This window comes from Pungitius pungitius, chromosome 9 (genome assembly GCF_949316345.1).
Source record: "Pungitius pungitius chromosome 9, fPunPun2.1, whole genome shotgun sequence".
NCBI lineage: Eukaryota > Metazoa > Chordata > Actinopteri > Perciformes > Gasterosteidae > Pungitius > Pungitius pungitius.
In genome coordinates this window covers 12,786,620-12,810,134 of record NC_084908.1, presented here as the reverse complement: position 1 = coordinate 12,810,134, position 23,515 = coordinate 12,786,620, and the positions used below count along the sequence as shown (strand labels likewise).

Below are 23,515 nucleotides of genomic sequence, written 5' to 3'. Positions count from 1 at the left end.
GGTCAGGACGGCTTGGTTACGAAACCCGCGTTGGGAAGTTTTATAACTAAGGGGAGGACGTAGTGAAGTTAATTGAAACTGGGCCAAGTTGCATTGCACACAGTTTTTCCTGTTGTGCTCTTCTTCAGTAATCCCACTGGGTGTACTAGTACGCTAATATAAAATAAAACAACACGACAGAAACAGTAATATACGTTCCTGTTGTCCTATTTATCAGTCGTTTTTGTGAAAGCTGTCCAAAACCCCCATTCCTAACTGGTTGTATAATAGGATTTTGTAACACCCATGTTTCATTTAAATATCACCATTTGATATTCCCTGGTCGCCTGGTGTCCTTTATTATGACACTTATTATCAAGGATTTCACTTTAACTATGAATGATGCACGTTCTGTTTGTGTGAGAAAATTTTGCTTGAATAGAGAAAGGACAAAAAATATGATCTCATGCACGTCTCATACTTGCAAAAAAGATCATCAAGTAGCCCTGTGTTCCCATGTATACCATAATGTGCTCAAAGGTGTTTTGATGTGGTGGGTTTCTGTAGTTGACACAAATAAAATAAGCCTACAAATGTCTTCTAGATGATTAAATAAATGTCAAATTCACAAAAATGGTTTCATTAAATCAGGCTGGAAACTATTTAGTCTGGTGAGGTAACAAAGAAAAAAGGACATTTTGTCCTGCAATGCTCATCCGCCTTTTTAATAATGTATTTTGTGCCACAACAGTTAGACAGGCTTTGCATAATGTATTTGGGTTCATAAGAGGCCAAACAGGACAGGCAGATTTTTAAAATGTAGAGGGAATCCTGCCCTCTAGTGCTGGAAGTGGCCCACAAGTCCCAAGATAACTCGGGGGAGGGGGAGGGGGAACCCAATCCCAATCTTCACCCTGATGGACTATGGGGCGCCGTTTGTAAAATGTTGCACGTTCTAAAATCCTGCGCAGTTTTCGTACATTTAGCGTTATCATATGAATAAAAAAAGCAGGACAATATTCACACGTCACTTTTTCAAATATTTAGAGACAAAATCATGTAAATACATAAACTTGCCAAATGTTTGGCAGTAACACAAAGTTGTTAAATAATAATGTTAAATGTAAATGTTATATATAAATGTTAAATCTAAATGTTAAATGTAAATGTTAAATTTAAATCTAAATGTAAATCTGAATGTTGAGTTTAAACGTCAGACATGACGACTGACAATTACAATACTTAATTCATGCAGCAAGCCAAGATGGCAAGTCCGTATGAATTAGCTCTTGTTATAGAGCATCTGGAACGGCCGCAGATGGTGCGAATGACGGGGGCCGGACCAGTGAAACCATCGGCGATGGTCCGTTCGACGGGACGGGGGGAACGATCGCGGATGGTCCTGTAGACGAGGGTAGCGCGACCCTCTGTAGATCGGAGCATCCGTGGCCGTTTCTCACCCCCGTTGGAGAAACGGCCACGGATAAATGGACTGACGCCCCATAAATGGACTGACGGATTTAAGGCGCACTACAGATCTCACACCGTCAGGACCTTGAGGGCTCACCAGGAGACTTTGTGAGGCCCTTATATCACATTTACACAGATGGGTTCAAAATGGGACAAAATACCCCTCATGAAACCACTTGTTTTACTACTTGTTTATTCAGAATAATATTTCTTCTTTGAAGATGTTTTAACAAAAAACAGGAAAAACGTCATTAAAATGACCTGTGATTTTATGACGTAAGATGTTCAAATCAGAGAGTAAAACGTATGAAATAACTACCTTCAGATTGTACATCACCTTTTTGATGTGGTTGTGGTGATATGGTGCAGTAAAGTGCAGTCCCGTTCGTCTTTACACTGTTTCAAGCCCATACGGACTCTCAAAACGCACACATGACGTGCTCGACGTGGGTCAACATGTACACATGAATCCAAGCAACCACCAGAGGTCAGTGTTGTCCCGTTAAACAACAGTCTAACGGTGATTTGTGGTTGGAGACCCCTTGTGTTGCACTCAATCCCAGCTGGCATTGGGCGGGTGAAGCGGTACAGCCTGGACTGGGCTGACATGGAGACAGACCACCACTCAGTCTCACACTCACACCCACGATTTAGCATCACCAATAAACAAACCCGCATGTTTTGGGAAGTCCCCGGAGAACCCACCCAGTCTCGGGGGAGAACATGCAAACTATGGCCAGAAAAGCGGGTCTGAAAACTCTAATGTGATATTAAGCAGGGGGGTTTAAACATATGCAATGAAGAATAATGAACACGTGCAAGTAGAAGCAGAGCAATTGGATTATTATTTGCAGTATTTGATAAGTTTATATCCTCTCCTTCCAGTTGGTTGCCGTTCCAATTCATTCTTACTGCGCCATTCACATCTTTTTAAACAACGCATTAGTTATGTCAAAAAAAGGACGGGAGATCCTTCACTTTTAAAAATTGCACCTGATATGGATCCACCTTCACACTGAAGGTTGCACAATGAGGACAGCATTTTGATAAATGGATGACAAACTGGAAGAAAAGCCCCCCCCCCCCCCACACACACACACAGACACTTATCTTTCTTTAGATAATCTCCCAACAGCGCTTGTGTTCCCAGCAAAACACACATTCACACACATGTGCCTGCAGAAACACAGCAGCAATCCTAGTGACTGCGCAAAAACTGAGAAGACCATATTTAAATAATAGGGACAGATAAACAGCCTGTGAAGTTCATAGCAAACACAATTACTCACAAATCTATTGTATGCATATTTCAGGTTCAAAGACAAAACGATGCACACATCTGTGGTTTAATGTTTGAGTCTTTTGCTACTCTGTGGTTGATGGGTGGTTTATTCTCAACGAAAAAAGAAACCGTACGTGAAGTTATATGAAACAATAGGGTACATTAGCCTCCACTCTGACCCTTTGGACCTCTCCTTTGCTGCATGACTGCACCCCCAATTGTTGAATCTGCCAGGTCCAGACCGAGCCAGCTGTGGAACAACAGACTCCATTGTCTTCTGCTATATTCAATTGTTATGCAAGAAACAAGACAACGCATGAGATCAGCATATAAGAAGCCTGTTGATACCCCCCATGTATCCAGCTCTGGAATCACTGGAGTGAAGGATAGACACAGAAAGCTGTGGACGTGCTGGTGAAGAAAATCCAGAGTTAGTCTAGATATCAGTAAATGGTGACACCCAGAACTAACTGCTGTATATACAAAAGACACATTAATCATTTCTTATTTTATTACATTTAATAGTGCACTTTGATTAACCTGTACAGAAATAATATTAATAAAAAAGATAAAACATTTGTTCATTTCTGTAACACAAAGCTTAACATTTACAATAAAATAAAATGGTATGATACAAAACAAACATATATCTGAGGTATAAATACATTTGTTTTAAATTAACTGTAATTTTCATGCGTTATTATTTGGCAGACACAGTTAAAGGTACGAACACTTACGATATGAACAATGGCTTAACAATTAATCATACAACTCAACAACAAATATGGGCGCCCTCACAATGAAGCATGAGTGTTATGAATGAAGAAGGTTATGAGGACCTAAATGTCTTCCTTTAAAACACTGACACAACAGCACAGAGATAGAAGCTAACACAAAGATCGTTTTCCTTCCTTTGAAATCACAAACATTCAATCGGCCCTCTTCTTTACAGTAAAACCTGTAATATCTCCCCCTTTATAAAAGGACCACTTACTTCTCATCTTTAGAGGACTCGCCGGAGGTTTCTGCTGCAAGTTAGAACAGTGCATTGTCTTTTTTCTGTTTTCATGGACACCAAAATGATTGTGAAATCCATATTATTTGTAAAACATCTATACAAGTGAACACATGTGCTCTTAGCAACACTAACTCTAACCTTTAAATAATGAAGAAAAGGCGTATTTTTAAAGCTACTTGTTTAAGCTCTCTCAGATTTGGTCCATTTATGTAGATCTGTTGGTTTTAAATTCTAGCTTTGTTGGTGTGATCTTGTAAAATATGTAACATTCCTCGTCTCTAACAGAGAGCCTCGGTCACAACCGCTTCCTCGTGAGCCGTTTTTGTTTTACCAGCTTGTTGCACTGGGCCTTGTTGCCAGCTCAGTAATGAGGAGGGATCCGTTTCGGTTTCTTGGATCGCTCCCTCTCTTATTGGTGTGCCAGCCACCGATTCTCATCTGTCTTTGCCTTCCTCTCCTGAAACACTTGAACCCTGATATCAGCCCCCTCCCTCACCCCCGTCACCTTACTATGATACTGCTATATACTCTGGGTTTTACCTGCAAATTCACACCTTTATTCACCCGTGGATTCATCATTCAAATGACCATACTGTTGTCTATCATTCCTCTTGTGCCGTGCTGTAACAAAACAATGGAGAGAGGGGTAACACAAGGCAGACACATACCACCACTGTGAACAGAATAATGTATGTACACATTATGCTGCTACTGGAAAAGCAATGCGAGGAATATGTATCTATTAACCTTTGAACACTCATGTACACGTACACACACACACATGCGCGCACACATACACCCTTGCTTCTCAGAAGCTATAGCACCCTTTGGATCACATCCTGTATCATCCACATCATCGTCTTTTGGCCCGGATAAGTGTTTGTGTCACGAGTCCTCCTGGCAGCACGCTGTGCGCCCAAACAGAACTGTTCTTGAACAATAACACCAGTCTGTTGGAACAAAATTTAAGCAAAAAGTCCTTCAATCAAGGATGTGACGGTTAAGATGCTTGGACCCCATCTTGCTCACGGATAAAATGAGTCATTTTAAGCCCAAATTATGTTGAGTCTGTTTCTCCCCGAATGACACACTGCTTTCTCATTTGTCCATGGGCACGGTGAATGAGTCCCGTATCCTCGCCACCTCAGCAGCACACAAGTGTCCGTATAGTTTATTGTACCACTCTGGGAAACGACCCCTGGGGAAAAAAGAAGACATGACGTTAAAACTATTGAATGATCAAATAACTAGAATCAAATCTAATCCCCAAATCGTCCATGACCCTTTCAGTCCGTCTCTTACCTGCAGTCGTTCCTGGAAATATGCGTGAGTCTGGATTTGTTGGTTCCACAGGGCTCAATGAAGTAGCGGGAGGTGAGTACATTGGTCCGAACGCCTACAACACGTGCGGCCTCATGGTCCACAGATCTACACACAAGTGCACACGCTCCCTTGGGCAGGTCCGTTACCCACGTTCTGGAAGGGAGAGCAATGATACGTTTTGATTATTCTTTTTAAAAAGAACATTAAAGAGAGACAAAGAGAGAAGTTGAGGGAGGTCGGGAGCAAGAGGAGGAAAATGTCTACCTGAGCACCAGGTGGTCTCTGGTGGGATGTGGAGCCATGGTATTCCTGACGTACTGGTAGACCTCCGTCCTCTCATCCAGGGTCTCCACCACCCGGCTCTCGAGCAGGTCCTCGTCCCAGTAGCCCTGCTCCCGCAGCAGTCTCGTCAGAACCTCCTCAGGACTCGCAGGCACCTCCACGGTCACCTTCCACAGCCGCAGCGGAAAGCCATCATGAACCTGGAGAAACGCGTGCAAGGACCCAACAACTTAACCAGCTTTCTGTTATTAACTTACAACTATTCTGCTGCATTTTATATTGTTTTTCTGACAGGTGATTGCAGAAAGAGGACAGACAATGAGCGTGACGGTAAGTCTGGGCAATAATGATGTATATGTGAAATGTGGAATACTTCAAATCCTCTATTTTCTTGTGTCATGCAAGGGTTTGGGAGCTTTTCTAATCGTATTAAGTCGTATTTACAGAGATTGGAAGTGCTGTTCCAGCCCTTATTTTATCCACAACAGTCAGGCAGTGTCTTAAAAGCCCCCAATGCCCGCGAGCCAAGTCAGCTGCTTCTTTTGGGCTGTCAGATGACAAACAACACTCTGCGCCTTGTGACTCTCAAACTGGAGACGAGACAAACTCCCACCGGGCCCTCGCACACTACACACCGGAAACGCAAGCTCGGGAGAACCGCGGGGCCGCGCATGTCTGTGTGTCTCTGTCGAGCTGATGTCACTCTGGAATAGAGTCCAACCCCGTGGTGGGAATGAGACGCTAAAGGGCCGGGTCAGTTTCACACGGATGTGTTTTTATACAGGAAACACTAACTGCGGGTTTTCCAACTCAATGTTTAGAGAAGCAGGATAAAGTCCGAAAACCATCTGTCAGAGACAAAGAGGAAAGGAGATGACGGGAGGCACAGATAGCTGTGAGGCTTCACGGGTGGGCGGCTTCTCGACACACTAAATGCAGATTGACTGACGATCGGTTTCCCTCCCAGTGAATAATCCCCCGTCCTCGCTCTAATTATCACCCTCAAAAGGACAATACTTTCCTCCCTAAAAATGAACCACAGAGAGTTGATGAACAAACACGGGGTCTTACCTTCTTGCAGGCAAGTTCGGCGTGCTCAGGTGTGGAGCAGCTGTCGTAACCTCTGAACTTGTCCTTGGCGTCTTTGAGGAGGGCGTCCAGGCTGTCCTTCAGGTAGGCCCTGAATCCTCCCTCTACGGCGTCCTCGCCTGTGAGGTCTTCCAAGCGCCCAGGCAGCAGCGCCTGCTCCACGTAGGAGTTTCTGCAGCGATTCATCTCCTCTGGGATCTGTGTGAAAGGAGGAGGACTATGAGACTCTGGACTGGCCTTTGCATGTGGTTTCTGGAGGGTGCATGATGGCAAAATATGTTTTGACATTCCCCCTTAAATAGTGGGAAACTGTATTAAGCGTAACTTGCATTAAGGATGTAAATACACCACATCCCGTTTTCATCTCCTTGCCTAGCTTATTATCATAATTCTTTTCTTTGTCTGTATGTTTGAGTCATCTTTCAGGTTTAATTTAATTTACTTATGATATCGATGTCTGAGAAAAGGATTTTAATTGGATAAGAAAACATTTTACAGGCAAAAGATTTCATAGGTCATCTTCCTTTTATGAAGTATAGATCTAATTAAAAGAAAATAATTTGAAAGTAAATTCAGTTTATTTGTTGCTGGATGTGACCAGTGAGCCGGGAGGCAATCTAATCAAACTAAGACTAATGACCCGCTGCATGTGGGTTCTTAGCATTTACTGTAGTATGTCAGAGAAGATGGCACCAGACAGGGACCGTTTCGGCTGAATTGGATTGTAAATTGATTTAGCAATTGTTTAGTTTTCTGATTATTTCCTGTTTATTCATTCTGCTCTCCTTGTTTACACACAGAACCAAACGGGTCTGTGGTTTAAATCCTTCAACTGATGCTTGGGTTCGGTGTAACTGAACAGAGATACCCAGCCAAGTCCAGTTCTACAGAACGCGGCCATTTGGAAGGCCCAGTCGCTTTATGTGTCCTAATGATATAATAAACAAAGACGCGCTTGTGCAAATAAAATTAATTGAATCGATTTAACTCATTGATACCTCAGGAAGCCATTCTGAATTCATCTCACGGTTCCCATGTACATTCTTCAATTCTAAAGTGAGGAGTTTGCTAAGTTAGAGGACACATTGCGCTCCAGGGGGACATCCACTACATACCCGGAAGAGCTTGCTGCACTCTTGGATCATGTGTGCGAGGCCGTGGGTGGCAGCCAGGTTCTCATTCAGGTCTCTCTGGTCCGGCTTTCCCAGTGTCTGCTTCCTGTTCATCACCCTTTAAAAAACAGGAAAGAGATTAGTAACAGCATCTATTGTGGGGTAGGAGAGGGCAGAGTGGGAGCTAGTGGTTAAGGTTGGTTTTGGCGGTTACAACCCCATATGACCCTGCTCTAGCTAAACATGTTTTTAATGAGGTGCAGATATTTAAGCAACCTTTCTATTTACACTCTCCCTCTCCCTCGCCTACTCCCCTTTAAAGTGCATCTCTCTTCTTTTTTTCTCTCTCTCCTCCATCTACAATATCCTGCTCTTTTGTTTCCCAACTACTCTTTTTCGAGAATGGACCACATAATGTGTGATGTGAGCTTCTAATGCCATAGTTGTGTCGGTGACAACGCTTTTCATCAAATCCAAATGAGCCAATTGCAGCGGCGTGGAGGCCAAGCACCTTGGCGAGGAGCTCTCCTTGCGGCGCAGGGTGTTGAGGTGGAAGAGGGACGGGGCCAGACAGACGGCCAGGTTGGTGGGAGTCATCTGGTTCTCGGACACGCTGGCCGTCACGTCGCTCAGCAGACACAGCAGTGTGCGCAGCGCCTCGCGGTTCTCGTCGGGCAGCAGCACCACGGCGGCACGGGCCGCCTGCAGGCGCAGCTCTTTGGGCATGTCTGCAGAGGAAGAGAGACGTGGCTCGTGTTTAATACTGTGTTGACCAATAACCCCCCGTAATGCTGCAGGATGTCGTCTATTCGTGTGTCTATTGGGTTCCTCCTCCAGGAATGGAGCTGGAGTTGGATCTGCGTAGGCCTGAGTGTGTTCTAAAATGTGCGTGTACATTTTATGCTGCGTACTTCATGCACTGGGCCGTTTTTTTAATTCTTCGAGAAGCCGCGTCAATCATAGAACTTGTGGGGATGTCACGTGACAGCGAGTCAAAGAAGACACATCATTTCACAGGTATTTCCTGCGCTCGTCTTGTTTGTTTTCCTTTTACGGGTTTCGCAATTTCATTTTCAGCTCTAAAACAAAACCGTCTTGTTTATTCCCACATGCAATACACTTACAGATGTGTGTATGTGAACTAAATGTCTTAGCACGATTTTGTTTATATTTCGAGCGAACGCGTCTGTTTTCTTACACTGATAGATCTGGAGGAAGGTCTCAGACAGCTTGCTGGTGAGCAGAGGTTCTGGTAAATCTCTGAAGTACTGCTTCAGCATGTCTGCCACGTCGTATGCCGATTGGCCCTCGTAGTTGACGCCTCCGCCATCTAAGCCGCTGGCCTCGTTCATCTGACGAAGAGCTTGGATACGAGATTTAACGCCTGATTTCCTGAAAAGTCCCACCTGAACAAAGAGTGGGGGATAAAGGGAAATACATATATATATATATATATTCAGCTTTGAACTATTATTTCCTTATTACATCAGTATAAGCATGAGTACAGTTTTTCTATCATTGCGGCGTATCTTAAGGGATTATTGTTATCGTTGAAAATTAATATCTTCAAATCCAGAGCTTTATTTGCTAATCCTTCCTCACTCGCTCTTTCCTTTGTGAATGTACGTGCACACAGACGCCGTGATAAGCCTGTCAAAAATGTCACTGGATTAAAAATATTTTCTTTAAGAAACCGAGCAAACCGTAATATTTATTTATTCTTAGCACATTATATGTACCTTACTATTAAGCTGTATACACTCAAAATATACATGTATCCATACACAGTATGTGTGTTGTTTTGTATACTCAATGTTACCTGATCAAGGCACTGGTTGCGTAAGTAGCGCATGGCCTGCTGAATTCCCTGAGGGAGGGGCTGGCCGGTGCGCTGGACGATGACTTGGAGTGGCACCCCGAAAACATTCCTGTCTTTGTGGTCCCGAACCTTCATGCGTTTCATAAACTTTGGCACAGCCCTGCAACATGCACACACAAGAAAAGAAAACTCATGGACATCGGCCACATATCGAGTATTTAGGAGAAGAAACGCCTACTAACACAACAACATTTTGACTGAAGATGGATATGTTACATTCACACACTGCAGAAAAAAAATGTGTGTGTGTGTGTGTTTTACGTGAGTGCAATAAGGATACCAAGCGGCTGCCGGAACCTGTCTGCGGTTTTACGAGAGGTGGATAGACAGGGTGAGGGGAGACAGGGACAGGGAGTCGGATGTACACACGGGAGTCAAAAGGGGAGGTTCCCACCGCTTTATAGTCTGTCTCGGTTTGTTACTATGCGTGTGTGTGTGTGTGTAGAGTAAGTGAACCCTAAGTCAATAACCACAAACCCAAGAGTTGAAACATGCGACTCCGACCGTTTCACAAGAATGCACCCACAGATTTATGCCTGTGTGTCTATCTGCATGGAGAAAGTTTAGCAGCAGAGAGACACCAGCGTGACTCGGGACAAGCTCGCCTTTGTATAAGCAGCCATCACAAGACTCAGAACCACGGTTAGGGGAAAAATGGGAAAAGAGCAAATTATGATTTCGGCTCGGAATTCTGAATATGTGTGGGCCTCCAGCGGGCAACAAGTGGCCTCTGTCTTCCATTGAGCCACAGCCTGTCATAAGATGGTCATGTAGCCTTCTGTTCCCGTCCTAAGGAAGGCCTCGGGTAGATGAAAAAAAATATATGGAAAGCCAAAACCACACAAAAATAATGTGATTTTTTTCACTTTCCTCTTTGGACCTTTCATAGTTGAGAAAAGCCAAATAATAAGTGTGGTTCTCTGTAAGGTGAATTCACAATCTCCTGTAACATATGTTTGGACTGAAAACAATGTCCAGCAGATGTACACATGGAAAGAGAAGCTGAAAAAACCTGAACACTGAAAACAGAGGGAAGAAATGATGTGCCATCTGCTAATCAAGAGCAGCATATAAAGTGGCCTCGAACCAACGCCCTAAAGTGATAAAGAAGCTAGTTTTGGAGGAATACGTGTCAAGGAACTAGCTTTCCGGCCTCCAGCTCTTGTAACACCAAACGTGCAAACTGCCATGATTGCCCCGTTGAGAAAAAGACAATGTACGCCCCTTCCCAGCAATTATGGGCCTGGGAAAAGAATGTGAAACCCAATCTCTGTGGACAGCCGTCACCACACTATGCAACGACCTGCAGATAGAGGGGATTGGGAGCGGGCCAGTGACGGAGAGGGTCAGCGGTTGGACGGATGGAGTGCATTAATGTATGGGCATCACTTACAAACAACAATTAGCCTGACACAGGAGACCTTCCACATTTTAAACCTGCTTCAAATGATCTGTGTGGGTGTCAAACAATCCCAATATGAAATCCTCCTGTGCCATTCATTCCCTGCGTTTCATGTTCCCCCAGTCAACTCACCAGCTGAAGCCATGTTTGTTTGTAGGGGTGTGTCTTTCCAGCAGAGCAGTGAGCTGCAGCAGAGAGAACTTCTGAAGCAGATTCATCTGTAGGACAGATTGGCAGCTGATCTGGAGCTGGGCCGAGGCCAAACTTGGCCGGTGGGAATTCTGGAAGCTCGGCCAACGGAGTTTCTGCGGTCTGGAGGAAGCAGAAGGAAAAAGAGAAGGAGAGCTGAAATTGAGATGCGATTTAAAGACCGCCTTTACTCTTTGGAGATGCGTCATGCTTTTGTGTACAGATGAGAAAATAACACAAAGCCACACACAGTCTTGGTAGGTTTTATGTGCCAAGTGATCAGTTCGGGGATTACATGGATTTGTGTACACACATGAATAAAGAAAAACCTTGCGCACATCCCCCCCCGCCCTCCCCAAATGTGATTTTGCCCGTGGATTCCTGGGGGGACAGCATTGGTCCCCGTGGAGACCAGCAGCATTCCAGAGCATCCAGCGGCATTACGTAAGGAGAGAAGTCTCAGCGTGTCCCCCCCGTTTATCCACCGCTGTCACTCTATGGAAGCCTCAGAGTTAAGTCTTTCTATTGTTTTGTTGTCCTTCAGCTTTTCGTGCATATAGATCATGTTTGGCAGGTGTGTGGGCCTGTTGGTTAGAATTCAGTCCACCCCAAAAAGCTAAAATAATTGTTATTGCCGCGAAAAGGTGTTCAGGCTGGAAACACCATGAAGATCATTTATTTCACTTTTGGTATATTGGGACAGAGGCCACACGCTATCTCAAAAGTAGCCTGGGATTTTTTTACGTTTTATGAACTGACCCCTTGAACGGTAAGACGACGGCACTAATGCAGCTTCACTGACCTGCTGGTTCTGGTTAGAGACGCCCCGACACCAGAATCCCTCCTCTCTCTCATGCCTTCCTCCCCCTCGCCCAGCGGGTTTCCTGTGCTGTCTTGGTCACTTCCGTTCTCCGTCTCCTCCAGCCGGTTCTGCAGAGGAGACGAGGGGCACGGCGAGGCCGAGTCCAGCGCAGAGTCGGAGTCTCCCTCCTCCTCTTCGTCCTCCTCATCTTCCTCCTCTTCCCCGGCCACAGCCTCCGACCAGGCGTTGACGAACCGCTGCAGGCCGCTGACGTGTTGCAGCACTTGTTCCAGTTTGCGTTCATCCCCCTCTTCCTCCTCCTCCTCCTCCTCCTCTGCACCTTCCTCCCTCTCAGCGTAGGGCACGTTGTCATAAAAACTGAGGCGACTGTCCACGGAGCCCAAGGAGCAATGGCGCTGCCGTCTGCTTTGCCGCCCCCTGAGGATCACAGAGTTCCCGTTGTCATTCCCGTTGCTGGCGCGTGAACTCCCGTCCTGCAGGGCTTTGGGGAAGGTCCCAGGCTTGTGACCTTCGGGTAAGAAGAAGAAGATCATGCCGTCCTCTCCCTCCTCTTCTTCTTCTTCCTCTTCTTCCTCTTCTGCTGCCGCCGCCGCTGCTCGTCTGATGTCGCCTCGAGCGGCGCAGTTGTTCCTGCGGTTCTGCTCATCGACCGTCATCCCTTTGCCGGCCTGGCAGGCGATGGGCGGGGCAGATTTGGCCGCGGGTGTCGGCGGTCCATCCGGGGACAGTTGGGGGACGCTGAAAGGATCAAAACCCTCCAAATACATCCCTCCCCTTTTGCTGGAGCCCGCCGCTATGCTGTGACTGCGAGCGCGGGTCACCGGGCTCGGCGTGCTCACCGCACTGCCACTGCTGGCTTCGGAATGGCTGCTCCCGGTACTTCCGGTGCTGCCGTTGCTGGTCTGAGTGGAATAGGAGACGGAGCGATTCCGGTTGAGCGTCATCGTCTGACCGGGGTTGCGGTGGTGATTGAGGTTCTGGTTGAGGTTGATACTGGAGATGTCCACGCAGTTGAGCCTCCGCAGCTTGTCATCGTCCAGACCCTCTTTGATGACAGGGCCACTGATTTCTATCTTGCCTCCACTGGCGCTCCCCTTCTTCTTTCTCTTGGACGAGGCGCCGCTGCGCAGCCGTAGGCTCTCCATCCTCTTGAGGAAGCTCTTGGCTCTGGAGCGTGTGCTTTTGCTGCCGCCGCCGTCTCCTGCGTCCAGACTTGCCCCCAGGCCTCCCATTCCCGTCTTCACATCAAAGGTGAACTGTCCGAGTGTCTCCAGGGGCGATGGAGGCATCCCGTCCGACAGCGAGTCCTCATTAACGCATCCCGACCCGCCGGTGCCCGAGGACGAACACATGCTGGCCACAGAGCTGGCGCGAGTCGCGCCGGCGGCTACGGCTTCGTGTGTCAGGGCGGCGCCGCGGCTCTTCTCCTCTCCCCGTCCCCTACTCCCGCTGCTGTGGATGGAGCCCACCTCCGGCAGCTCACTGAGGTCTGTCAGCATGCTCTCTGAACTATCGCCCTCGCGCAGGGCGAGCTTGACTCTCTGGGACGGATGGTCCGTGGGGAACGGGGGCAGCGCGGCATCTGCCGGCAGCGAGGAAAAAACCTCCAGCTCCTCCATACGGGACCAGCGCTTGCTGTCCCTCTGGAAGGTCCAGCGGCCACTGATGGCACACGGCTCGTCTTCATCGGAGTCCTCGCTCTGGGTTTGGGAGAAGGAGGGATAAGAGAGAGGGAGAAAGAAATAGCGAGAAAGGGGGGAAAACAGAGAGGGAGGGAGAACGACCGTTATAGAACAGCGATGTTTTCCATTTCTTTTCAAATATTCCCCACATTGGTCCAGGAAACCTTTTGGACTTCGGGAAATGATTTTGCAGTGGTTGCATTTGCACACTGGTTTTCAAACAGACGTGCTGTGGGTGGGCATGTTACTTTAAGCAATGATATTTATCGCTATGCGGTAAACAGGATTTTGTCACTTCCTGAAAACACGGCCATTCACAATACAAAAGACAAAAATGTGCACAGGCACCTTTTCTTCACAATGCACACACCTCCCCCAGTTTGGTTAATCTATCTCTGGGCCTGGAGGGAGTTCAGGAAATTCCACTATGACCCCCATCGCTCACAATGCAGACGGCCAGACTGGGGTCGTTCCCCCCCCCCCCACAGTCTTTATCCTCTCTGTCTGTGCATAGGCAGAGACAGCGTCACTGATACGCGGCTGGTGTCCGTCCTTAAGGTTTTTTGTCTATGACAGAGATGTCCACCCTATTTAAACACACTGACTGTTGTACACACAGGCTAAACCGGGATTTTCCCAAAGGAGACATCCTCACACTTACCAAACCCCACGCCACAATTTAGCCTCTTCCTTGTTACCTTTCTAAAGCCACAGCTACAGTTTGAAAGAAAATCCCCAAAAGGTTTTTGGAGCAATTTGCTTTAATTAATAATCCGAATAAAAAAAAAAAAGTTGTGTTTAAAAATAGGAAGAATGCACAAACTCCATGTTCCACTAGAGGTGGGCTTTCATTTTTCACGGCTTTGGATTCAAGTTCATGATTTAAAGAGAGCAACAGAGACCTTTTTTGGCATTTTCATTCCATGGTGACTTTCTTTTCCCAGGTTATGTCGGATGGAATGTGAGATTACTGCATAGAGATTGGCAGTGGTTGACCAACAGTACGTCTACCATTCATCAACACTGTGGAGATATCTTATCCTCAAAACATCAAACAAGCCAAGCATTCACTGTAGGGGTGGGCACTTTAAACGTCACAAGGAATCCACGGAATGAAAACTTGTTATTATTGCAATCAACTCATCTATTTAAATCTGCTTTTAACCTGTGATATCCACTGATAGAAAGATTAAACCAGAAAGAACTACAAACAGAGATGGAGATTTAAGATGGAGGGAATGTGGAGATCAGCGCATTCCTAAGCTTTCTAAGGGTGGGTGGGGGGGGGGGGGGACACCTCTACTCTTGTTGACTCCTGAAATAAAAGGTGACACAGAAAGGGTCGTGATTCAGAAAACCACCGCACACCGAACACGGATGGTACTATGCGCCACTCAAGGCGGTTTGGGAATGAAGGGGGTACTGCCTACAGTGCAAGTCACACAGTCAGGTTTACATCAAACACGCATGATCTTAAACGGGGAAAGTCACACAATTATCCTCCTTCCTTCCAAGAGCCCTGTTTCCTTGAACGCAAAATCTAAGAAGGCGGTGTTTTAGGGACTAAAGCTACTTAAAAACGTAACATATTGGGCTCATTAAAAAGACATTTCAAACAGACAAAAGATGTGTTGTGGTTTCGTTCTGCAAGGTTGCAACAAAAGCAACATGCAAACTCCTGAAGTTTGAGGAAGTATTTGAGAAAGAAGGGGAGCATGCATTTAGCGGGGCGGAGGTTCTGGGGAATTCAACCCCCTTCATTTAGACATTAACGCTATCCTCCTTCCCCCTAGGGCACTCACAGCCCACTTCATATAGAAATAAAGCCAACAGGTGCCTTCTCATTAAAGAAGATGAGAAGAAGAAGACAGCTCTGCCCCGTGGCCAAGAGTGAACTGGTGGTTGAGGTGAGGGAATGCAGTTGTGGTTGAGAAGAAGGGGGATTCTTCAGAAAAAGGAGTGGAGCTAATGTGTGCACGTTCACTTACTCTCTTTCTTTGCGGCGATATCTCCAGTCTCATTAGAGCACACTTGTTGAGTGTGTTCAGTCTCCTGCAAAAACACAAACACATTGGCTACATTTAAAATTGGCTTTGGCATATTCCAGCTGCTGGAGTTTGTCCTGAAACACAAACCTCTCACCAACGGAAGAAATGATGAAACACACCGAAAAACAGAAGAGGGGAAGAGAAAGACAGAGGTGGGGGGGGGGGATTTTGGCTGCACCCAGGTTGGCTAATGAGCTGCTGAAGGATAATCTCCACATGAGGGGGAAGAGAAGGAGAGCGAGAGAGAATGAAATCTGCTGGAGTGGTGACGAAAACCCGGGGAGGGGACAGAAAGCTTATCCCCCCCCCAGCCACCTGGAGAAGCTGAGCGAGAGGGTGGTGGTGGTGGTGGTGGTGGGTTCCACCCTCTAAAGAGCAGATCATGTAACAATGGAGAGATGAAGGTACGGGAACAGGGGGGATACTTGGGGTTGAGGGGAGGGGGTGAAAGGCTGCCAAGGCAGGGAACAGCGAGATGATAGCTTCCAGATGTATGGAGGGGACACCTGCTGTGGTTTATTACTTAAGAGTGGGAATTTGATCGAGGAGTCGACTCAATTAAAGAGCCATTAGCTTACTTGCAGTTGGGCTCCAACTAGGACCCAAACCTCATTTAGCCTTTTCTCACACTAACTAACTGAGATCGATGAAACTTCATACAAATGCAAAATCAAGCAATGTGATGATTCCTAAAGCATGAAAAGAAGTGCCTGAAAGTTGCGTGACCGTAGCATCCAGAGACATGTGCTTGCAAGCATGATGCGGAATGCTTGAGGTTGATAGTCACTGCCGGAGGAGGGAGATTACAACGTGAGAATGAGATTTGGACATTGAAGCCCAAATGGAGATAGGAAAATGTGCATTGCATGACTCCAAAGTGCTTATCATGTCCTTCTTTCATCTCATCTGCGACTTTCTAAAGCATTTCTCCTTTTGAAGTCATGCCCTCATGGTTTAATTCAGGGGGGAAAACAAGAGCTTGAAGGAGAGAAAGCATCAGAAGAGGGGCGCATAACATCAAAAGAAAGGGAAAAGACGCAGGGAAGGTTCTGTATGACTCGCATCTCACCTGCAGAGAGCCTCAATAGCGTCCCGGTCGAGGAAGTCATGGTCTCTGGTGACTGAAGAGATGTCGATAGGAAACTGGGCATCTAAGGAGAGAGGGTCTGATTAGTGTGGGCATCTTCCTGCCGCTGATTGGATCATTGAGTTCAGAAAAAAAAAAAAGATATAAAGATATAACCCCTGGCGTCAGAAAGACCCACCCACCCACTCAAACACCCGCCAGGGCCTTCCGTCCCACCTTCTGCCCCCATACAGGCCCGATGAAAAGCCAGAAAGAGGAAGTAGCGTCTTAGCTGACCAAACAAACACAGCTGCAGCTTTCAGAGCCGGCAGGCAGGGGGGATGTGGAGCACAGGGGGAGAGAACAGGGGATTGATTGAAGAATGACAATAGGTACTCCACTGCTGCTCAGAGGTCCCACTTCCTTTTCTCCTTCTGCCTCCATCTCCCAAGTCTACCTGGTTTTACAGGATCACTTACTCACGGAGTCGACGCATCAGTAACGGTTAACGGTTAAGGTCAGAATATTAAAGCGCTCCGGCACACACGGCTGGGTGAGCGGATTTTCCCGGGTTTCCGGTTTTCCGGAATGCCTTGACCCAACCCAAAACGGGAATCTTGCATCTAAACCCCCCCCCCCCCCCCCCGGGCCGATAAGAGGAACGCTGTTCAAGGGAAGCCAGCAACCTTTGGCCTGCTACTGTACTGAATGAGGCCTATCAGGCGGCTCATCTTTAGCGGGGCAATAGTCGTGACAGCGCGCACAATGGAGATGGCCCAACGGATACGGGGCAGGGAAAAACGTGTCATGCATCGGCACAGATTCCTCAGGGTGTCGAGGCGAGCCGTAGACGCTTTAAATTCCGCACAGTGATTGATGGGGGTTTGCACTTTTGTGTTGCTCTTTGTCTGTGTATAAGAAAACAGTCTCATCACCTGTGCAGAGGCACAATGAGCTTTCCGTTCACATCGGAAACTTTTCACGGTTTAGTGGCAGCGAGCAGTGATCCGTTGACAATGGAAGCTTGGTTCCGCTGTCATCGTCCTGCAGTTACATAAGGGCAACTGGTATGTCCATGGCATGCCATAATAAAGCTGGAGTAGCTATATGGAGTGTAAAGAATGTAAAGAAAGCATTCTTTCTCATCCACATGTCATTGTGACCAAGGTAAGGTATCAAAGACCTTTGTTCCTCAAAGAGCTACTTAACAGGTATGATTATTACACGATGGTTAATTTTACCTCACTGCCTTTTTTTCAGCCTGCATCGCTGTGGTAATAACACATAACTAACATGACACCAAATGAACATAATCTCACAGATTATGTCACGATTGGCACCATAACAGTGGATGTTTAATCTCAGCACAAGGCCGTACCGTCGTCATGGCCACAAGGGGGGAGAGTGGGCTCCTTACCTTCATAAAGCTGGGCATACTGTGGGAACCCGGCTGCCCAGAGCCAGGTACAGGCCTCTTTGGCTTCGATCTCTGCAGGAGGAGAAAACAAAAAGCATGTTAGGAGACACTTCAATACTAACTAAAAAGGGAAAATAAAATACATTTTTATAATAAAATCCTCTGACGCAAACATAATTATAACATTGCTAAAGGGCGAAACTCTGGAACTCGGCTCTCCGACACGCTAGCAGCTTACCAAATGTGAACCCCTTGACCTTATTAGCTATCTCACACTTGGTCACTCTCTCTCTCTCACATGCTTCCAAAGCTCGAGCTCAATGCATCTTTCGTGCAAATTGTGTTAACACCCCTCACACGCCAAGTGTGTGCCACCTAAGCTCCTTATCCAGGTAAAGCAGTGGTAATTGCTGTTCACACAGCGGTCTTCAACAGAAAACGACTTTTAGGATTCTTTCCTTATATAAAAAATGCTTCTGTTTATTTGCTGGGTTTGATTTTACATAGAACATATTATTGCAGTGGTGCCACATTCACAATGACAAAAACCTTCACAAACTTTTGTTGACAAAGATGTTTTTAGGTTTTCACATACGTATCAGGTGCATGTTTCTCAAGTCACCATCAATGCCACCACTAAAGTCAAACATCCTCACAATGCTTCGCCACCACTGCCGCACTCTTCCATAAATCCCTTCAAACACAAGGTGTAACATTTGGGATAGATGTGCTAAATACCAACTGAATGTTGAGGTGCCCCGTGTTAGTGGAGCCATGTGATGTCCCCCAATTATCTGTGAAAGCCCTTTAGATGTCACATGCCAAATGGCTGGACAAACTCAATAGCTCCATCACCCCCACGGCCAGCAGTTTGCAAGAAGGAAGACGGACAGAAACATGTCTCCAGGCCTTAAAGATCAAACTTAACATTGGCCTCTTTTGTTGAATGACAGCAAGTACAAATGTAGCGCCACTGTGAGCAAAACAAAAGCTGTGGAACAAAGGCAGGAAAAGACAAGGGTAAACCATAGATGAGAGGGACAACATGGGGAATGACTGCAAAACATGAAAGCTAATAAATACTTAATAATCCTGTTACAAATGCGGGAAGTGTGTGTGAAGTCTGGAATTCTGGCAGGATAGTTGAAACATTTCCATTTCGCATTCTACAATCCTTGCATTTGGACATCATAGTTATGTACTTTACAGAGAGAGATGCAGAGCAGTTTATTTTATCTTTAACATCACCTCATTTCAAGACTAGGTTACACTCAGTGTTTACTGGAGCAAAAAAGGAGAACAGATTGTGCCCAAGAGAAACTTAATTAAAAAGTATTAAATATTAGTTATAAAGTCAGTACAAAGATATATGTGGAATGAATAATGTCACTCAAGTTAAGCCATTGACACGTTGGAATTGACTTGTGGACAAATGAAGGGTAACCATAAAGTACTGTCAGACAGACAGAGAGACAGACGGGTCAAAGGGTCTGCTCTCGAGCGTATACAAGCATTTACATACCAACAACAAGCCTAGACGGCAGACAAACCCACTAACAACAAGGTGAGACACGACCAAAACAGGGTCTCCCCTTTGCCACTGCAGGGGCCGACACGCCATGAAGAAACCACTGTGACACCAGCATGCGCCCCAGTGTCAAACAACACATAAACACAGATTTTTTTTAACGCCGATTGATTTGGCATAGGAGCTAAAAATGTCCTTGCGGATGTGAAATTCTCCACAGCGGTGTGTTTTCCCCATTGTATTTTTGGAGAGCAGTGAACTCTGAGGAGCGCTGAAACCAACGGGTAATTATCCCAGCATTCTTTAAAGCAAGCACTGCGGAGAGCTAGTCTTCTGTTTGCTTGAACATCTCAGTGTGTGTGTGTGTGTGTGTGTGTGTGTGTGTGTGTGCACATGCAAGCCCGTGTGTGTTTGCAAAGACAGACCTCATGTTTAAAGACAAACCACTCAAAAGACAGTAAAGCTATTGAAATGTAAATTGGACATACAAACACATAGTTTGCTTTCCACCCCCAAAAAGGGGGCTATGGGATCCATTAGGTATTTTTTGGGGAGAAGCTATCCAGTGACACCCCCCCAGTGGACTAGAATGTGTGTCAAATCTACTTTACAGTGACATGATGTGGACTTAAAGGCAACCGCACTCCCTGGACAAAACTGAATAATATTTGTCACTGCTCTGCATTGTGTCTCCACTCGGTCACAGAGTGAAGCAAGAATATTTTTCTATCTTTTGTTTGGCTGCAGGAAGTGGTCGGGGGGCATGGGGCATCTGGCACAAACAGGCTAACAATAGAGCCAAACATATACACAGTCTTGTGTGTATGGATTTAATATAGATATATATAGCTCAACAAATCCATTAAAGACTTTTACGAGAATATAGCAATACAGCACCAACCCAACTCTTTTACATCCAGTTATACTCCAAAAATAACGATTCATTGGGGTGTTTTATTTTTTTTGTCTTCCCTCCCTGTCAATCCCAACTCCCTAGCCCTTGCCGGGGAACTACCTCACTTCCTGTTCCTGCTTCCCCTGCAGGAAGAGAGCCGCGCGGCGCTGCAGTGGCCGCCGACCACCCGGCTGTGAGGCCCCGCCTTCGTTTGTTCCTGGCCAGATAATAGGCGGGGAGGCAGCCAAGACAAACAACGGCTCCGGGGATTGTGTGTGCTTCCCAAACGAACTGATGGCTAACGACGGCTACAAAGCCCCACAGGATAAATGAGGGTCTTGCAGCAGGATTCTAACAGCACACATCCCTGAGTTACCCTCAAAAATAAAACCAAAGTACGCCAGCTTGAGGAGGGTAGTGATGGTGATATTTGGTCTGCGTGGGCCACGTTGGCTGAAGATACAGAAGGATCCAGCATCAAAATTTAGAAGCAATACGGCCCAGAGATGATCAATTTGTCTGCCAACTAATGATGCCATGCTACGCTATGCAGTGTCATTTCCACAACGGCACATTCCCAAAACATTTATTTGCATGTTTAGATTCACTATAGTTTTCTGTGTGGTAACACAACTGTACGGGATGAACGTTTGTGCATATAATGAAGTTATTTGTCCCTAAGAACTTTGGGCCTTTTGTTATTTTCACCCCAGTGACTTTTGGGCTTGGAGCTATATGAGAAACACCACGTATGAACAACATCAGTCTTCCTGACTGCAAAAGAAGTAGCCCGGTAGACCAAGTCTTTCTCGTGTTTGATCATCTAATCATTCCGGCCTAGTGGGCTTGCACGCGGACAGACTGACAGCTGGGTGGGTTAATGTGTGATCCTGAGCGCACAGCAGAACTTCGTGTTGCTGCTGAAGGGAGGCCACACAGGATGTCTGAAGCACGTCCGTCAGGTGGGACAGAGAGGCACATGGATACGTGGCTTGAAATGAACTGGCCTCTGTGTCTACTCCTAAAGTTATCCATCATAGTCTTTGATTATTTTTCTACGCTCGCACTATCGTCTCCTCTGCTCCATTCGCTCCTTTCAATTCTGCTCGCCTCTTCACCCGCTCCCCTTTTTCCTGTGGCAGGAAATTCTCACAATTGCCGGCCAAAGTTTCCCTCCATTGCAGGAGGGGATCTGGTTTGGCCGAGGCTGAACACTCAGCTCCTCAGGGAGTTTGTCAGGATCTAGCAAGCAAAAAGGATGCTGTTCCCCACCTCAAAAGGTTATTCTACTGACACAGAAAACTGGAGGTCAAGAGCCTCAATACAGTTGTCACGGCTGGGGCTTTGAAGTTGGCAGATAAAGAGGAATGCTTGACCCCAAAACTGTTGTGAATTGAGGTGGCTTATCTGGAATTACCCCGTCATCGCTGGGTCTCAAAGTGCCGGCTGTGAAATCCAACCAAAAGGCAGAAGAGAGGGTTCCTATCAACTACCAACAACCAGGTCTGAATGGAGGGTGGGTCTGGACAGGTGATGTGATAAACTAGGCTAGACTCTGCGGCTCAACTGTAATCTACAACAAGCAAAAGCCAGGAGCCTGGATGCTGCCTCAACGGGGACAAGGACAAACTCTCCATGTGTCCACGAACATGAAGATCACGTTTCTGATTGATTCATGATCTGACACTTTCGAGTAAAGCAGCTTGCATCTGTATGATGGCACCAGGACAACTGGACGTACAATCCCTCCAGTATTCTACTGGAATGCAAAAACGGGCAATAACAGATTTTTCTGGCCAAACGGTGTCATGTTTTGTGATTCCACCGTTGGGACAGCTGGTGTTTGCCGAGAAGGTCTGGCTGTAAGCTAAGTGAGACGATGGCAGGCCTATCACCATCTGGCTGGCCTCAGGCTATGCCCTGCTGACACAAAAACACACACACACACACACACACACACAAAAGAAAAATGAGGCTACCACCGATGGTCCTTTCCAGTTACATGGACGGGCATGGACTCACACGCATGCAAGCACACAGCTGGCCCAGATGGATCATAGCAGAGCTAACCCCACAGTCCCCTGTGCTCCCCGATGACAGATTTATGCTCACACAGAGGGCCCTCGCTGTGGATCAGGTGACCAGCCATATTCATTGCATTTCCACAACCAGATGACAGACTACCTGCCTCCCTACAACACCCCCCCCCCCCCCTGGTAGATATCTATTCACAATCAGATCCCAGGACGAAGCCTGGTACCCTCAACAGCCAGACGGTCAGTGCAAAAGAAAAGACTAAAAAACAGGACACGAAGAACCAGTGAGCCAGATGGATGTAAATCTTTCAGATAAGGCTCCAGCTCACTTCCTGTTTCACATGCAGTCAAGTGAGTTTCCTTCGTTTGCTCTGCCACCAACAAAACTATCTACTAAACATCCAGTCCCATTCCCGAGGGTCAGAATTAGAGAGATGAAAGAGATGGAAGTATTTCTGTAACAGGACTACTCCTTCTGCCTTTGTGTTAACGCGGTCTCTACATGACCAGTTCCTGAAGGTGTTGTTCATTCAACTATGATCATCATCATCATCATGATGATGATCATCATCGTGGCTGGGTGTCCACCTGATATCCCCCTACTGGTGTTGGACAAAAGGTCGCAGTCAGGGCAAAAGGCAACAGGCTGTTAAACCAACTGGAGGCACTGAGATGAGGGGTCTCGCGGACTTGGGGCCACTACTGAACATCTCTAGAGACGGGTTCTGGCCCACACGGCGGGTCAAGGTTTCTTTATCGAGGCGGAATTTAAACCGAGCTGGAAGCTCTCTTGTGGGTCTTTTTCTACATAGGAAAAGTTGTAAAAAGGATCCTTTTTTCTTTTTCTTTTTTTGCGGGGAGAGGAGGCTGGAGACGCGCAGCTATGCGCAAAGCGGGGAGATTTCTTATCTGACAGCCTGCGCCTTAAAGTGGACTTAAAGACTGATATACTTAAAGGGTTACAGTCAAACCAGCCTTCAGCGGCTTCAAGTAAC

At 46.5% G+C, this 23,515-nt stretch overlaps 1 protein-coding gene across 4 annotated transcripts in view; it reads right to left on the bottom strand.

Annotated features, from left to right (window-relative positions):
• Positions 1 to 3,745: 3,745 nt before the first annotated feature.
• dlc1 (DLC1 Rho GTPase activating protein) overlaps positions 3,746 to 23,515 on the bottom strand; it is a 66,967-nt gene continuing 47,197 nt past the window's right edge. For 2 of the 4 annotated variants that reach the window (XM_037472802.2, XM_037472805.2), the window contains 13 exons: positions 18,062 to 18,133; positions 16,648 to 16,744; positions 15,519 to 15,582; positions 11,828 to 13,548; positions 10,969 to 11,148; positions 9,375 to 9,534; positions 8,754 to 8,961; positions 8,067 to 8,283; positions 7,559 to 7,673; positions 6,426 to 6,641; positions 5,337 to 5,554; positions 5,052 to 5,225; positions 3,746 to 4,947 (listed from right to left, as the gene is read on the bottom strand). In XM_037472802.2, the coding sequence (XP_037328699.2) occupies positions 4,848 to 4,947; positions 5,052 to 5,225; positions 5,337 to 5,554; positions 6,426 to 6,641; positions 7,559 to 7,673; positions 8,067 to 8,283; positions 8,754 to 8,961; positions 9,375 to 9,534; positions 10,969 to 11,148; positions 11,828 to 13,548; positions 15,519 to 15,582; positions 16,648 to 16,744; positions 18,062 to 18,133 (3,542 nt within the window). In that variant the 3' untranslated portion in view covers positions 3,746 to 4,847. The remainder of the gene's footprint in view (positions 4,948 to 5,051; positions 5,226 to 5,336; positions 5,555 to 6,425; positions 6,642 to 7,558; positions 7,674 to 8,066; positions 8,284 to 8,753; positions 8,962 to 9,374; positions 9,535 to 10,968; positions 11,149 to 11,827; positions 13,549 to 15,518; positions 15,583 to 16,647; positions 16,745 to 18,061; positions 18,134 to 23,515) is intronic. The other 2 variants (XM_037472803.2, XM_037472807.2) reach the window with 1 other exon arrangement.